Raw genomic sequence first — 16896 nt, forward strand, 5'->3', positions numbered from 1 at the left:
CTTCAGGCACCCCAACCAGAGACCACTGCAACTCAAAGCCTGGTGTTTTGATGGGCATCAGGAGTAGAGCATTTATGTTCCAGGGTAGTTCAATCTATTCTCAACCAAAGTAGGAAGAATTCTACTAAGATATGCTATTCAGCCAAGTAGAAGTGTTTCTTCTCTTGGGCATGGCACCGCCAGAGTTCTAGAATATCTAGTTACCCTTAAAACATCTGGTCTCTCTGTTAGTTCCCTATAGATTCACTTAGCAGCAATCAGCATTTTTCATCTCCCTATTGACAACCATACTACCTTCATTCATCCCACAACTGAATTCCCACCCAAAATTCATCCCAAAAGTAATTTCAGAGTTTCACCTGAGTCAAACCATTCACTTACCAATATTTTTCCAAAACCACATGCTTCTGATGAGGAGAGAAGTCTTCATTCTCTAGATGTCCGAAGAGCTCTGGACCTTTATCTGCAAAGAACAAAAGCAATTAGCAAGACACCTAGACTTTTTGCTACCATAGCAGAGAAATCAAGCTGCATCTGAGCAGAGACTTTCTAAATGGGTCTCTGGCTGCATTATCCTTTGTTATCAAATAGCTCACATCCTTTCCACAGAGGGGATGAAGGCCCATTCCACCAGAGGGCAAGCAACCTCTGCTGCATCTCTGTGAGACGTACCTCTACTGGAAATGTGTAGGGCAGCTGCCTGGAGCTCCTTATACACCTTCACAAGATATTACACTTTGGTCCAGTCTTCTACTACTTAAACACCTGTGGAACAGCAGTATTACACACAGCCATCACGTCTGCATCCTTCCACCAACCTCTTGTTTGACTACTGCTTGCTAGTCTCCCATGTATGGAATACACATAAGGACCATCACTCAAAGAAGAAATGGAAGTTACTTACCTGTAGCTGGAGGTTCTCTGAGATGTGTGGTCTCTATCTGTATTCTACAACCTACCCTCTGTCTCCTCTGCTGCTGATCATAACTGGATTTGTGGCAGAAGTAACTGGGGAGGTGCTGGTCTGAGCCGCCCTTTATACCTTCGGTTCAGACCATGAGAACAACTGCAGATGTGCAGACAAATGGACACTGCTTACTAAAAATGTCCAGACTCAGGCACATAGTGCCAGTACTGGATTTACGGCACCATGGCACCAGGACCACGGTCCAAAGGGGCCTCAGACCGGTTTGCTCTTCTCTGCCCCCCACCCACCTCTCTTATCTGCAGGGGCAGTGGGTAGAAACTTGGTCCTGCTGGCTCCTGCTGCAGCAGAGCAGGCTCTGCCAGCAGCCAAGCTCCCCTCTCCCCTGCCTCTTCCCCTGAGCGTGCTTGTTCCTGCTCCTCCCCCTCCCAGGCTTCCCCAGCTGCTGAACAGCTGTTCGTCCACAGGAGGGAGGGGGAGGAGAGGAGCTGCAGTAGCTGCAGTGCTCTTGCTGCTTGGGGGAGGAGGTGGAGAAGAGGTGGGGCAGGACCTTGGGGAAGGGAGTGGAATCAGGGCATGCTGCCTCCAGTCCCCTGCTGTGAGCTGCTCAGGGCAGGGGGCTGGGAGCACCCCCAAAACCCCAGCGCATACCCTCAGCCCCTGCCCTGACTCCTGCACCCCACCACACTCCAGCCCCCTACACTCCCCCACATCTCCCCATGACCCCAGCCCTGACTCCTGCACCCCTCCCCACATCCAGCCCTGACTCCTGCAGCCCCCTACATCCCCACCCCCACCCCTCGCACCAAACAGGAGCTCCTGCACGCCCCCCATTCCCAACTGCACCCCTCGCACCAAACAGGAGCTACCCCAGGTAAGCGCTCCCCACTCCAACCTCCTGTCCCAACCCTCGACCCCCTCCCTCACTCTAGCTCCCAGCCAGACAACCCTGCATCCCGACCCCCAGCCTGCTCCTGCATTCTAACTCCCTCCCAGACTCTGCACCCTCAGCCCTGTGCTCAGTGCACCACCACCCTCAACTCAGTGCAGAGAATGGGCTAGAACCAGGGAGAAGGTAGGTACCCATTCCATGTGGGCAGGGGCGAGGGGGATCCTGTTTACCCCCCTCCCCAGCCCTGCTGAGCTTGCAATTTATCCCTGGTTCCTCCCTTGCTTCAGGGACCAACCCTAGCTCCTGCTGTGCTTTTGCCTCCAGCCCCTGCCTTGCTCCAGTCAGCAGGGACTAATCCTCCTCTCATTTCTCACTGTGCTCATCTTGCCCCTAGCCCCTGCTTCGCTCCAGCTGGGGAACCAATCCTCCCCCACCCTCCCACCATGCCCTGCTATCAGGGTGGATAAAAATCGATGACGTTTAAAAATAATCAAAAAATCAGATTTTTTTATTTAAATCAGATTTTTGAGGAAAAACCCTATCTAAAGACAGCTTCAATTAAGATACATTATATCTCATCATGGAACAGGGATTATAAATTCTAATTCTATAGTATGAGACAATATATTCATGTAATGTTTAAGAAAAGTTTTGTCAATGAGTTCTAATAATTCATAGATTAGGGACCTAATCTTATGGGGTTCCACAGGCTTCTGTATAGATGATTTAGGTCAGGGGTAGGCGACCTATGGCATGCGTGCCAAAGGTGGCACACAAGCTGATTTTCAGTAGCACTCACACTGCCTGGGTCCTGGCCACTTGTCTGGGGAACTCTGCATTTTAATTTAATTTTTAATGAAGTTTCTTAAACCTTTTTAAAACCTTATTTACTTTACATACAACAATAGTTTAGTTATATATTATAGACCTATAGAAAGAGACCTTCTAAAAATATTAAAATTTATTAAATTAGAGTGAATAAATGAATACTTGGCACACCACTTCTGAAAGGCTGCTGACCCCTGATTTAGGTTAATCTTTCTATCTACCCAATGGGACTCAGTGCTCAGTCTAGAGGATACCATCAGAGATGCTTAATTTTGCAGTTCTCAAACTGTGGATTTGTGTTTCCAGGGGTAACATACTTGTTAACAGCAAAAATGTTTTGAAATAAATAAATAAATAAATAATATATAGAGGTGAGAAATAACAGACCTCAACTCTATTGTCCCTCTGCAAATTTGTGTACACCGTCAATCCCTCACCTCTCTTTAAAAGTGCAAAGTTTCAAAAAGTTCAATGAATAGAAGATTGTTGGGGGTGGAATTGATATGGACAAGCTGAAGAAGTCTGGAGATAAATGTGAGATGCGAGGGACATGTACTTTTTTGTTAAAATATTATGTTTGCTGTCAAAGAAAAAAATCCAGAATACTTAATGTTGTTGTTTTAGTTAAATTAAACAGTTTAAATGTCTGGTGATGTTCTCCTCCTAATACAGCCTGGCAAGAAAATCCTCCAAATGTTAATGACCAACCTGTTGAATTGGAGATAGTTCACCTCCCAATGACTTCATAAATATCTGCTTCAGTTACCTTTGGTAAATGAAATAACTGAACAATCATTCATTTTCTGATATTGCTGTAAAACTTATCTGAAACGTTTTCAAAATAAATCACTGTTTAAAAATATATGGTGTGTACCTTCTAAAAATGAAACCTACATCTATCTCTGACTTGTGAAGAATATGTATTAAGGTTATAACAACTAACAAAAATGCACTTTTATGTAGAAATCAATGATTAAATCGAGTCTTCCTGACTAGTGATTTAAATCAAATCCACCCTGCCCGCTGTGCTCTTGCCCCTGGCCCCTTCATTCCCCAGGGGGGCCCACAAATACATTTGGTGCCGTGCCCACAAGTTAATCCAGCCCTGCATTGTGCACGTGTACCTACATGTGGAACACAGATAGAGATCATACATCTTGAAGCACCTCCAGTTACAGGTAAGTAACCTCCATTTCCCTAGAAACTAGAAAATTTGATGAGCATTCTAGTAACTGTAGTACTTAAGTAGAACATTTAAAGCGTTAACTACTTCCAAAGTTGGTCAGTATTATTATCCCCAGTGTATAGCTGTAAGGACTTTGCTATGCCATTTTCCTGGTCTGGGGATGCTCAGATATCACAGTGAAGAGAACCAGTACAGAACCCCTAGGTCAGATAGATATGTAAACTGAAAGATTAAGAATAAATGATGCAAAGTTGGATGTATAAAACTGGGTATCATGAGGCCCTGGTCCATGACTAGGTCTCCTAGGTGTGATGATAATATACATAAATAATAAGAATAAATCCATTTTGAGGGATCTAGATAAAATGGCCTGCTTTTCAGAGAAACTGCTGTGACTAGTACCTCTGGATTAAGGGCTATATAATTTTAGATACTCCTGATTTTAAAAATTGTCTTTGTGACTCAACAGTGGGACTAGAGGAAGTCCACATCTGAACTGAGTTAGTCAGTCCCTTTCTGAATACCTTTCCTTTCTCACAGAGGGCTGGTCCACACTACGGGGGGGAAATTGATCTTAGACACGCAACTTCAGCTACGTGAATAACGTAGCTGAAGTCGAATATCTAAGATCGGATTACTCACCCGTCCACACCGCGCGGGATCGATGTTCGCGGCTCTCCCTGTCGATTCCGGAACTCCATTGGGGTTGATGGAGTTCCAGAATCGATATAAGCGCGCTCGGGGATCGATATATCATGTCTAGATTAGACGCGATATATCGATCCCCGAGCAATCGATTTTAACCCGCCGATACGGCGGGTAGTCTGGACGTGGCCAGAGATATACTATTTAGTGAAGACTTTTACTAATAGGGTGAGGAAGTGACTTGTTAGTAATTTATCTCCACCTGCTGGCAGAAATCTTAAAACTGAATGCATCAGATTAGCCTACGACATTTAAGGAACTGCATGTACACAACTAGGACGAAATTAGAATCATAGAATATCAGGGTTGGAAGGGACCTCAGGAGGTCATCTAGTCCAACCCCCTGCTCGAAGCAGGACCGATCCCCAATCAGATTTTTGCTCCAGATCCCTAAATGGGACCCCTCAAGTACTGAGCTCACAACCCTGGGTTTAGCAGGCCAATGCTCAAACCACTTAACAACTTAGAATTTACATTGCACCCCCCTTGCTTTGACCCTAGCCATCTCTCTTCGTAACTATCCCCACTTGCTCCCATTTACACCTTTCTGTCATTTTCTGTTCATCTGACCTTCCTGTTTCTTTCTGCTCCCTTCTCTGGTTCAGACACTGTAACTTGTTTTATCTGCACATGCGCTCATCAATTAAATCCATCTTTGAACGTGCCCATCAGTCTGTTGTTTTGTCCACCAGGATCTTCAAGGAAAGTTGGTTGCTGCTGCTGCTGCTGCTTTGGACACCACTAATGAATTGTGCATTCTGCAGCAGGTGGCAGCCTTTCCCACAGCTGCCTACAGTGCGAAAGAGAAGCTGGAGGTTTCCCACTTGGCTCACTTCCCTCTCCTCTCCCAACCCAAGTTTGTTGCTATCTTCTCAGGGAAAAAATTGACTTAAAAAGATTTTTTTTAATTCAGTAAAATTCATTTCTCCCTCCTTTAAATGAACATGGACAATGGTTGAACGCAAGAACTCTCATCTTTTCAGAGACTTCACTACACCTGCACTAGGCCACATAATATTTCTGCAAGCAGCACTGCTGTCAGCACAATCTTTTCTTCAAGGGCTGCTTTCTGTGGAAAACTCAAATGTGGGTGCTTAACCCTGAGATTTCCTGGGGGGGAGGGGGAGTAAATGTCCCCTCCCCTGTAACCCGCCAGGGGAACTTCTTAGTGGAAGTAGGGAAATCTGAGAGTAAATAACAACTGGTTGGGATGAAGCTAAGAGAAAGTGAGACAGAAATAAGAGTGGGGAGAGAATTTAGTATTTGCTAATGGAGGGAATTAAGTTTTCCTGTGCATATGATTATTCCATTTAGTATGTAGAATTTGAGTCAGTAAAATTACGTAGACGAGTGCTTTACCTTAAGGATACTCAGCCTTTAACAGGTGTGGAGCCGTTTTGCCAATGGAGTTGCAGAGTCACAACATTATCATGTCCTGAAGCTGGGTTGTGATAGTTGTATCCTGATGTTTGGCAATGCAAGTCAGCATGGTTACATGTTTAAGGACAGTCAGATTCTGAATTTGATGGTACTTGCCCAGCCCTTTATTACTCTCCAAGAACTCGTTGGCCTAATGCACAAGCTGCTGTCCTGACTTCTTTCTTTCATCCCCTTTTATTGAGGCTTCCATCAAGAGCAGCTCTGACTAACCTACTGAATGGGCTGAGTTACAGCTCTTGGCCTTGGGCCGTGTCACAAGTTATTCTAAGGGCATGGCTACACTTGCAGATGAACAGCGCTGTGAGTTAAACCAGCCCTCGGAGACCGCAGCAGGGAAAGCGCTGCAGTGTGTTCACACTCTCAGCTGCAAGCGCACTGGCGTGGCCACATTTGCGGCAGTTGCAGAGGCATTGGGAGCAGTGTATTATGGGTAGCTATCCCACAGAGCACCTATTCCCATTCTGGCACTGTGGCTTGTGGGAAGGGGGTTGGGGGCGTGGGGCATTCGGGGGCCTGTCCCAATGCCCTGTGATGCATTGCTTTGCATCCCAGCAATCCCTATGCTTCCATCCACATTTGGTGCCATCTTTCAATGTTTTTTGTACTGCACGCTCTGTCTTCCCTTTTGGTCTGCGGGAATGGATCCCAAAATGCTGAGGAATATGCTGATGGGTCTCGCCAGCACATCACAAATTGCAGTTGAGTTACTCCTTAAGCTACAAACTGACAATGAGGAGTCCAATGATGATGTCGACTCGCATAATGCATATGACACGAGATTGCTTGTGGCATTCACGGATATGCTCACCACAGTGGAACGCTGCTTTTGGGATCGGGAAACAAGCACTGAGTGGTGGGATCACATCATCATGTAAGTGTGGGATGACAAGCAGTGGCTGCAGAACTTTTGGATGAGAAAAGCCACTTTCATGGAACTGTGTGCTGAGCTTGCCCCTACCCTGCAGCACAAGGACATGAGATTGAGAGCTTCCCTGCTGGTGGAGAAATGGGTGGCTATTGCAATCTGGAAGTTGGCAACTCCAGACAGCTAACAATCAGTTGCTAACCAGTTTGGAGGGGAAACTCGACCACTGGAATCACGTTTGATGCAAGTTTGCAGGGCCATTAATCGCATCCTGCTCAGAACTGTGAATACTTTCCTAATCTTGTTTTTCCACCTAAGCAATTGGTGTAATTATCACAGGGAAGTTACCTGATCATGACTGGATTTACAAGTGATTTTCACAATCTGGAATGGAAGGCATGATAGTGCATGAGACAACTTCTTTATTATTAATACATAGCTCTTACAGACCACTTTTCATCAGAAGATCTCAAAGTGGTGATTCAAACTAGGGAAAAGATTTGGGAAACCCTGATGTAAAAAAAAAAAAAAAAAAAAAAAGCTAAAATCTAAGGCAAGAGACTTTCATGTTGGCATTCCTTTCTCCTGCTGGTGGTCATAGTGATTGTTGTATTCATGTAAATACCTTACTCATTATATTTTGGCTTTTAATTTTTTTTTAAAAAGGTAATATAGGAAAAAAGCAATTAGTATTTGTTTCATCATACATGGTTTTCTCTCTGGATGTTCTTGGATAATCTTGCTGCTCTTGCTCTGCCATCAAAAGCTGAGTGTGTGAGTTGTAGATAATATTGCACAGAGATGCCAATCGGCTGATTTGTCATAGAAAGATGACTACCCAAATTGCTGAAGACTTCTTCTGTGTGATTAACTGATCTGCCCACTGGGTGCCACTGTTGATACTGTACAATTATTAAAGTGATCTAAATTATTTTCCCATAGGGCTGGAGTCAGGAACTGCAGGACCTAGAAAAGGCTACTCCTGCCCACTTCTTGTCAGTTCTTAAGAGAGACCAGAGGAGGCATTTGTTACAGGAGTGGGTGGGTGAGTTTCTGTGGCCTGCGTTGTGCAGGTCAAACTAGATGACCATAATGGTCCCTTCTGACCTTAAGGCTATGAATCTATATATACTCTACTTTGGAAAACTGCTTTATTTCCCCCTTGTCCATGCCTGTCAAGGCCCCTCCTGTGTATCTCTCTCTCCCCTTACATGAGTGTAAGTCCTCTTTCTCCTATGAATTGAGGTCCAACTCCTCCTCCCAGCACAACCCACAGGTACTATCCCATACCATATCCTCCATGTGACTGTATAGCAGTACTCCCTGCTGGTTAGAGCAGGGAACTGAGCCAGAAGAACAGGGTTTTATTGCTTACTTTGATTGCTATGTCATCTTGAGCATGTCACCACCTTTCTCAGTCAAAGTTTCCCAAACTATAAAATGAGGATAACTCTCTCACTCACCAAACAACAAAGGTTAGTTGGATCCAGGACAACATTCAGGGTTGTTCCCCTCTGACGAGAGGCCTGTTCATATAAATTATCAGGAGCCTTGGTGCATGTCAGTGGTTTTCTTCCAGCGATACAAAGATTTCTGAATTTTTATCTGTGTGATATCACAGCCTATTAGGACATTAAATATAGTAAATTACAGCACAATAAATTGCTGAGCCAGACAATCAAATTATGGAAGTCTTGTTCTTTTAAAAGCAGCTGGATGTGGTATTTACCCTAACTCAGTTGTGCTGCATTTCAGGAAAGCCCTACAAGACACAAAGAGGAAAATAGACAGCTACAAGGCAGAAGAGAAACTGCAAGCTACACCATGCAACTACAATTGTTTTATTTAAGAATGATGCAATACTTATTTCTTTTTGCATTATATGCATTCAGATTTTGAAATGAGTATTGTTTTATCAAAGATAAGTCCACCAAATCAACAAAAAAGTGAGATTCTGTTCATCAAAGCATGTGGCTTTACTGCAATTTAACTTTGTTTAAAAGCTATTAGCAAATACAACAATAGTGCAGATTAACAAAGATCTTCTGTAAAGTATGGAATACTATAATCAAGTGAACAAAGAAGTTAGACTACTTTTGCATATTATTAGCTCTGCAAATTGTGTATGCAAACTATACTTTGCTAATTTATTTTGACAACTGTTTCATTTTTCGTATAATAAACTCTTAGTAATAGGAGACCTCACTACAACACACTCAATTAAATCTTTATTATGAGTTTTTAATGCCAATTACCAAGTGTGAAGATATGTAAAATGCAATTAGCAAGGGGGAAACTCTTGCTGGTAAATACTTTCCCATATGGCTTTGACCAGTTATGCTTTCAGAACAAAAGTATCTCTGCCTGCTTAGGATTGACATGTGTGTGTGGTTTGTACAATTAAAAAAACCTATTGACAGGAAAGGGAAAGTCATCTTTGTATTTTATAAAGATGGGTTGCTGGCTGAGTGCAGATTGGATTCTTGAAAAATAGTAAAGTTATGGTCAGATGACATAAGAATCTGAATTTAACAGACAAATGAAAAGAAATTATCATTAAGGATAAAATGTTATCCTGATTGTGCCTAGACAAAACAAATTCCTGTAGGAATCAATCTTGCAGTCTTTAATGAGGCAAATCTTCCATTTAAGTGAGAGGGGTGGGTGTTTCTGACCATCCTGTGTTAAAAGCCCTGTGTAATAACTGAGCAGGATGCAGTATTCTCCCTGTCTCAATTTCATTGCTTGGCGAAGGAAGGGCTTTTAAAATAACTTAACCACAGCTCTGTGGTTCAACTTCTTTTTCTTAATGGAAGCACTTAACAGGTTTAGATGATGTTTTTTGTTTAAGGAAGGTGTTATGTAGTTCTGAAGTAGCACAGAAAACAGTACTTTATAGCTCATGACACAGGGCTTATGGTAAGTGCATTCTTTTTATTACTGAACTTAACAGCAGAATAGTCACATTTATGCTGCTCATCATACTGAGCTTTCCCTCAGTCAGAAGTGTACTGGGTTGGTCAATGCACAGTTTCATTCTTATGAAACAACTTCATTTTTTTAACTAAGGTAACTTGTTTGTACAATATTTAATCGTTAGAAAGTAGGCAAGATTAAAAGTTTAGCGTGGCATGTCTGTGGCTTTAAGAGTTTAGCATGGTAGAAGCCCAGACAAGCAATACCTGGACAGCAACAAATTACACCCCTAAACGACAAATACATTATTTGAAAATGCTCATGTGCTTTGGCTTCATAGATACATTAATTAACCCATAAATCTGGCTACAGTCTTTTTTTTAAATGCAAAATTATTGACAGATACCATCATGCAAATAGGGGAGACTCCCTCTGTGAGAGGGAGCTCCTCCCAATTGCATTCAGCTATATCAATATGGTAAAGAGGAAGTTTCCCTAAACCCCAAGATAAGTGCTGAAATCCATCCTCAGCGCTCCATCCCCTTGGCTATTCCAATTCAGTGTTTGGGTACATGAGACAGTTACAGTAAGGAACTCAGAAGATTTGAAAGTAACTTTTTAGATACCCACACATTTTATTCCCGGCAAAAGCAGAAGATTTATCAATCCATACAAAAACAAAACCTGCATGTAAAAACTCATCCTCCAGCATCCTCACCATTCAGAGTCCTTTTGATTTTTGGTCAGGATCCCCTGACTCCTCCTCTTTCTGCTCCTGCAACAAGCTCGTTCTAATTTGTTTTGGTCCACTGGTCACATAGTCCCCAGAGCACATGTGGTTTTTAACAGCATTTTCTAATACCTCTTCTTTTTTCTGCTGGGGAATTTCTGTTGCTCCAACCTCTCTCCCTGGAATAACTAGTTTATTTTATTAAGGAGTTTGGCCAAGCTATGTTCATTGTTCTATTAAGGCACAGTCATTCTGTGTTAATGACTTCTTTGACTGTGTAGCTGCTTCCAGACAATGTGTAATACCTAACCTGGTCTGTCAGCCAATAGCTGATTTGATAAATATTGAGGGTTAGTTATACATAATTCATAAAAATCAGAATTTGTAAATTCTACAAAGGTTTTCCCTAACAATCTAACTGAAATAATTCTATTCATTTAATCACTTCAGGAGGTTTCATAGTTTCCAAGGCATTATGGAAATACTCACTGACAGTCTATTGCAGCAGCAGATTCTGTATCATAGGGAAAATATTGGTAGTGTGATGCTAAATGTTGAATAAAATGTATCCTTGGCACTGGTCCAGTAGGTATGGTGATATCCTGGTTTAGGGACACACGTATAGGTAATGTATTGACTGCAATTTAATTCTATTTCATACAGCAGTCAAGCTGAAGTTAATTCAGGAAACTGGCTTGTGATGCAAAATAAGATCAAACCCTGCCTCACTCACTAATGATCCCACTGATATCCTCAAGACCACTCATAAGGCAAAGAGGACTTTGTCATGTTATATTAACTGCTTTAGAGATGAAGGAAAACAATCTCTTTAGTTGACTTGCATTAACAGAATAGTACATGGTTAAAAAAAATCATGTAAAGTACTTAACTGTGCTACCTTAGATTACACCAGGGGTAGGCAACCTATGGCACGGGTGCCGAAGGCGGCATGCGAGCTGATTTTCAGTGGCACTCACACTGCTTGGGTCCTGGCCACTGGTCCAGGCGGCTTTGCATTTTATTTAATTTTAAATGAAGCTTCTTAAATATTTAAAAAACCTTATTTACCTTACATAAAGCAATAGTTTAGTTATGTATTATAGACTTATAGAAAGAGACCTTCTAAGAATGTTAATGTATTATTGGCATGTGAAACCTTAGAGTGAATAAATGAAGACTCAGCACAGCACTTCTGAAAGGTTGCCGACCCCTGGATTACACTAACAATATACTATGTCATAAGATTTGATAACCTTTGTATTTTTAGATAACACTGAGACTTCCCTACATCATCTGTAGTTTGTAATCCAAGTTTGAAAGCGGTGCTTGGGTTTTAAGTAGAATCAAGCCTGACTCTCTGATACTTAGCTAATGCAATCAATGGGTATTTGCCAATAAATATTACCTACCACTAACAAAACGGTTAAGATTTGGAGACTAATTTTTCAAGGTTCTATAACAAGAGATAGCTTAAGTCCCATTTTTTTTTACATATTTGGATAAAAAAACATGGTGTAAAGATGAAATTAACAGCTGTTGGCCATATACATAAACATAACTGGAGATGCTCCAGTATTATGGGAAACATTTTGTTGCTAACCAAATAGGGCCCCTAGGACTAGGTCTTTATCTGACAAATCTGCATAGTAGTACCATTGATTTCAGTAGAGCTATGCCACTTCGCACCAGCTAAGGAGCTGGCCTTATACACAGTGTTAGTGGCTCTATTAATGAATTTAGTTTCTAATGATCAGACCTGTTTCTCATTTAAGCATAAGGTTTACTACTTAGTGAGATGGAAACTGAATTAAGCTGGCTTGTTCATGCCCCTACCAATGCAAAATTTGGCCCTAGACATAGACTACAATTCCTAGTGCTTTATTAAATCTAACTTTGGTTAGTTTTAAGAGTGCATTTTATTAATTCTGAGGGTACGTCTATACGACCACCGGATCGGCGGGTAGTGTCCGATGTATCGGGGATCAATTTATCAGGTCTCATCTAGATGTGATAAATTGATCCCTGAATCGACACCTGTACTCCTCCTCAGCAGGAGGAGTAAACGGAGTCAACGGGGGAGCCGCAGCAGTTGACTCGCTGCTGTGAGGACAGTCAGGTAAGTTGAACTAAAATACTTCAACTTCAGCTACGTGAATAGCATAGCTGAAGTTGCATATCTTAGTTCGACCCCCTTTCCTCCGCAGTGTAGCTCAGGTCTAAGTTTCATAGCAATGGCCTTTCTGGGTTAATGACCAAATCGTTGCTGTATATGCCTCGTATAACAACTTCACATTAATAACTGTATAGCCAAAACTAGGTATTAGTAGGGAATGAATCTGACTATAGCTTCAATCCATTTGATTAAAGAAAAACTAGAATACTTGGCCTTATAGAAACTAGAAACTACCATTTGCCTAGTGTAATAATGTGTTAAGTACATTTGTGATAGTCAAAGCTAGAAACTCACTTCTCTCTCATTCAAGCTATGTGGCTCTCACTTACAACCACACAAGGCTCAGTAACATCAGGATTATTATCCACGTCTGACTAAAAATAAGCAATTACTCCATGTTTTCTCTAAGCTCTGTCATGGTGATTGTTATACCATGCTGGAGGCCACCAACTCAGCTGCTAAACAGAAGAGTATAAAAAAAAATTATTCACACTAGACTGAAATAAACTTAACATCTCATTTAATCAAGCTTGCATAAATCGCTGTTCAACATAAAATGCAGCAAAATTGATATTTAAATTCATTCTGAGTGATACTGTAGAAAGGTACTGCCTATCTTGTTTTTACTAGTGCTATGTTAATCATCTGTACGCCCATTTAAAAGTTCACTTAGTCAAAGCTCTTAGTAGAGACAACTATAACAAAAAAAATTAGGAGCTAATTTTCCCATTAAACCAGAAGATTTAGTTTGGAATGGTCAGCACCTACAAGTTTAAAAGGGAGACAATTCACATTTTAAAAGTAATTTATTTAAAATAGTATTGCAATTGTACACAAACTTTTTCATTTACAAATTATACCAATTTCCAAGGACAGAGAAATTAACTTGTCTGGCTAAACTATGGGGCAGATCCTCAACTGTATAAACTGTCACATGCCCACTAATTTCACATGGCCTTATGCAGGTGAGGATCTGCCACTACGTGGTTAGCAACACATCCCTATAAAAGAAGCATAGCTTATTTTTCTAGTTAATTCTTAATGCAATCAAATTAGAGTAATACCCCCTTCCTCAACCCAAAAAACATGCTGGAAAAGCAGACCTTTATTTTAGTAAAGGAAGTGCACAATGGAAGACTGACTCCACCTTTAAGTTAGACTTAGCTATTACAACAGGTAGTTTGACAGCCTACACTTTTGAGAGACTTCTGCAATAAACTTAGTGTGATACATTACATCAACAAGATAATTTCAGTCTTATACACAAGGAAGTCAAATCAGATTTGTGGGGTTATTTGAATGCAGCTGGGATGTTTGATGGGGAAATATTTAAGTGCTAGAGACAAAGGCAGGTTTGGACCCAGTAGTTTGGTTCACATGAAAACATGTTACTTCTCTTTGGAGGTACTGTGTGTGCATTTAAATGGCATCTGTATGATGGTTGAGTACATGCATAAAAAATATAACCATATAGTATCATTAATTGAAAGTGGTTCAAGAAGTATTTACAGCCAAGTTATACACTGCTGCCAACAAAAGTTTAACACTGAGAGTCTTAATAGCAGCATTTATCATAGCTGCGATGCCTTAACTTGTTAGTACTAAAGTATTTCCGAAGCAGTTGTTGCCTTGTCATGTTTGGTCAGCCTGATCAAGTAAAACCTACTGATTTTACGTTAACAAATACTTTTTTAATGAGGATAGTCTTGCAAGGGGCATGGAATAAGGTGTTCCACCATTATAAGTATTGAGCGTCAATGCATTGCCACATGCTATAGCAAAACTAGGCTACAGCTACACATGATGTTCCATTTAAATAAGCAATGTAATGCAGCGACGCCCACTCAGCATCACCAAGGGTGCTTTAAATTCATAGTACAGCCACTAAAAGAATCTCTGCTTCTCAATTTTAAATAAAACCACTTCCATTTATACATAGGATTAACAGATCTCAAGACTGGTGTTTACAGAGATGGGGTAGTTCCTACGTATCTACACGGCATACAGCTTAACATATCTACACAAAAAAACGAATTTATTCTTCACTAAATAAGTAGGTCCACGATTGCAGATCAACAATAGAATTTTATTGCTTTATACATGGGGTGCTTTTCAAGGCACTGTGGTACTCACTAGAAAACTTGGAATGACTTGTGAAGGAACCTGGAATGACATATGGCCAACATGGAAAGTCGTTCTGGAGCAGGACAGTATCATGAATTAAGTTTTGAGACCAGGGTATCAAACATTAGGAATGACAGTTCATTGTAATTCACAGGAAGATGAAAACAACTTGTTTAAGGTCAGCTCCTTCACATGCCCATCCTGATACTCTGAATAATTTGGAAGATAGCTGCAAAAGAAAAGATGAATACAAGTGATGCTTACTAGACAGGTCAAACAAATCATAGCTAATACTTGGAACAATCACATACATCAATCACACACATTCATGAAGGCACACAAGTTTTTTTCTTAAAATGACCAATTCTGAAAAAACAGCTAGAGATCCCTTTGAAGGGTACATCCTTTGTATTCTTAATGGCTTAAAAGTTAAGGCCTCCCCATTGATATTTATATGGATCTTTTCAGCAAAGGAGACTGATCAAAGAAGAAACAAAATGTTGTCTAATGCACATTGTGAAAAGAGAAGTTAAAAAGTTAATCATCATAGATATATTACTAGGCACCAACAGCAGGAACTAAAGATTGGTTACTCTGCTTTACCCTGTAAGTCAGGGGTTTTCAAACTAGAGGGCGGGATCCCTTCAGGGGTTGTGAGGTTATTACATGGGGGGTCACGAGCTGTCAGCCTCCACCTCAACCCCCTCCAGCATTTGTAATGGTGTTAAATATATTAAAAGAGTGTTTTAATTGATAAGGGAGGGGGTCGCACTCAGAGGCTTGCTATGTGAAAGGAGTCACAAGTACAAAAGTTTGAGAACCACTGCTGTAAGTATAGTGCTAAAGCAATAAAGGATACAAGTGTAAAAACCCTATTTTAAATGATTTGTAACTTGATAGTGGGGTCCTTTAGAGTCTGTTATATAATACAAATTGCGGGCTGGATGCCATACCTTAAGCAAGGTTAAGGTTGATAAGCTCAAAACAGGTGGACTACCAACAAGATATTTCAAATCACAGTGTACAGGTACTCACTAAAGTTAATATGATTAGCAGATACACATCTAACTTGCTGATGCTAGGTTGTTTTAAATATTTTTATAGCTTTCTCATTTATATTGTCAAGTCATTTCTGGATGACCACTGTGTTGGTTAAGATCACTAAATACAAAGAAAGCCTGTAAGTCTACGTGTGGCTTTTTGCATCTTTCAAGAGCAGTCATTTAAATTCGTTTCCTCTTTAACTCCTGCCAGTGGGTGGGACACCCATCTCGCCTGCACACTAATCAGTATCTCCTTCCAGCCCTGCCCCAAGAAAGGTCAGGCACCTACTGGGCTTTCTCCAGCTACCAGAGGAGGAACAGGCACAGCCACAGGACTGGGAGGGCTTGTTCCAAGAGGATTCTGGCCCTGCTGCTCACAGGCAGGGAAAGGCCTGGCCTCCCTCTGGAGTATGGAGGGGGACACAACATGAGGTGACCCCTATGCAACGCTTACCTGAGCCACAAACCACAAAGATGAACAGCGCCAACAACCAGGGCCCCACGGATGCCTTCTCCTCGGGGGCGTTTCTCTGCAGGGAGAACAGTAGCATCAGGGCCAACTCCCCTCCAGCCAAGCCAACCCCCCTGGCTCTGAGGGCTCGTACTGACCCACATGCTCCGTCCCCACAGCTCCCCACGCCCCGCCAGGTCCCAGAGGGAATAAAGCGGTTGGCCTATAGGGTCCTGCTACCCGCTCCCCCGCTCCGGGGGCGCTCTCAGCCCCCGTGTGCCCGGGCACGGCCAGGGTCCCCCGCCCGTACCGAGGTCTTGGCGACGTTGCCCCGCTGGGTGATGTTCTTGCTGTGCTTCTCGTTCGCCATCCGGATCCGCTGCTTCGCCACCATCTTCCCCCGGCGCCGCCGCGGCCCCGGCCCGCTCCTCCCCGCTGCTCTGTGGACTTCAGCGAAACGACGGTCCCGGCCTCACCGCTCAACCGCCGAGTCTGTGCCGGGCTGGGGGGTCTCAGGCACTCAGCGCCGCCCGCTTCTCCCAGACCGCTGCCAGCGTAAGCACTGAGCTTACGCCCCGCCCAGCGGAAACACGCACCGCGCGAAGGAGGGGGGTGGTA

At 42.3% G+C, this 16896-nt stretch overlaps 1 protein-coding gene across 1 annotated transcript; it reads right to left on the reverse strand.

Annotated features, from left to right (window-relative positions):
* Positions 1-13447: 13447 nt before the first annotated feature.
* SERP1 (stress associated endoplasmic reticulum protein 1) lies at positions 13448-16873 on the reverse strand. Its single transcript, XM_050966205.1, has 3 exons — positions 16589-16873; positions 16282-16357; positions 13448-15013 (listed from the first exon to the last, which is right to left on the reverse strand). The coding sequence occupies exons 1-3, from the start codon at positions 16670-16672 to the stop codon at positions 14973-14975; spliced, it is 201 nt and encodes a 66-aa protein (XP_050822162.1). The 5' UTR covers positions 16673-16873; the 3' UTR covers positions 13448-14972.
* Positions 16874-16896: the final 23 nt, after the last annotated feature.

Source organism: Gopherus flavomarginatus, chromosome 8 (genome assembly GCF_025201925.1).
Source record: "Gopherus flavomarginatus isolate rGopFla2 chromosome 8, rGopFla2.mat.asm, whole genome shotgun sequence".
Taxonomy (NCBI): Eukaryota; Metazoa; Chordata; order Testudines; family Testudinidae; genus Gopherus; species Gopherus flavomarginatus.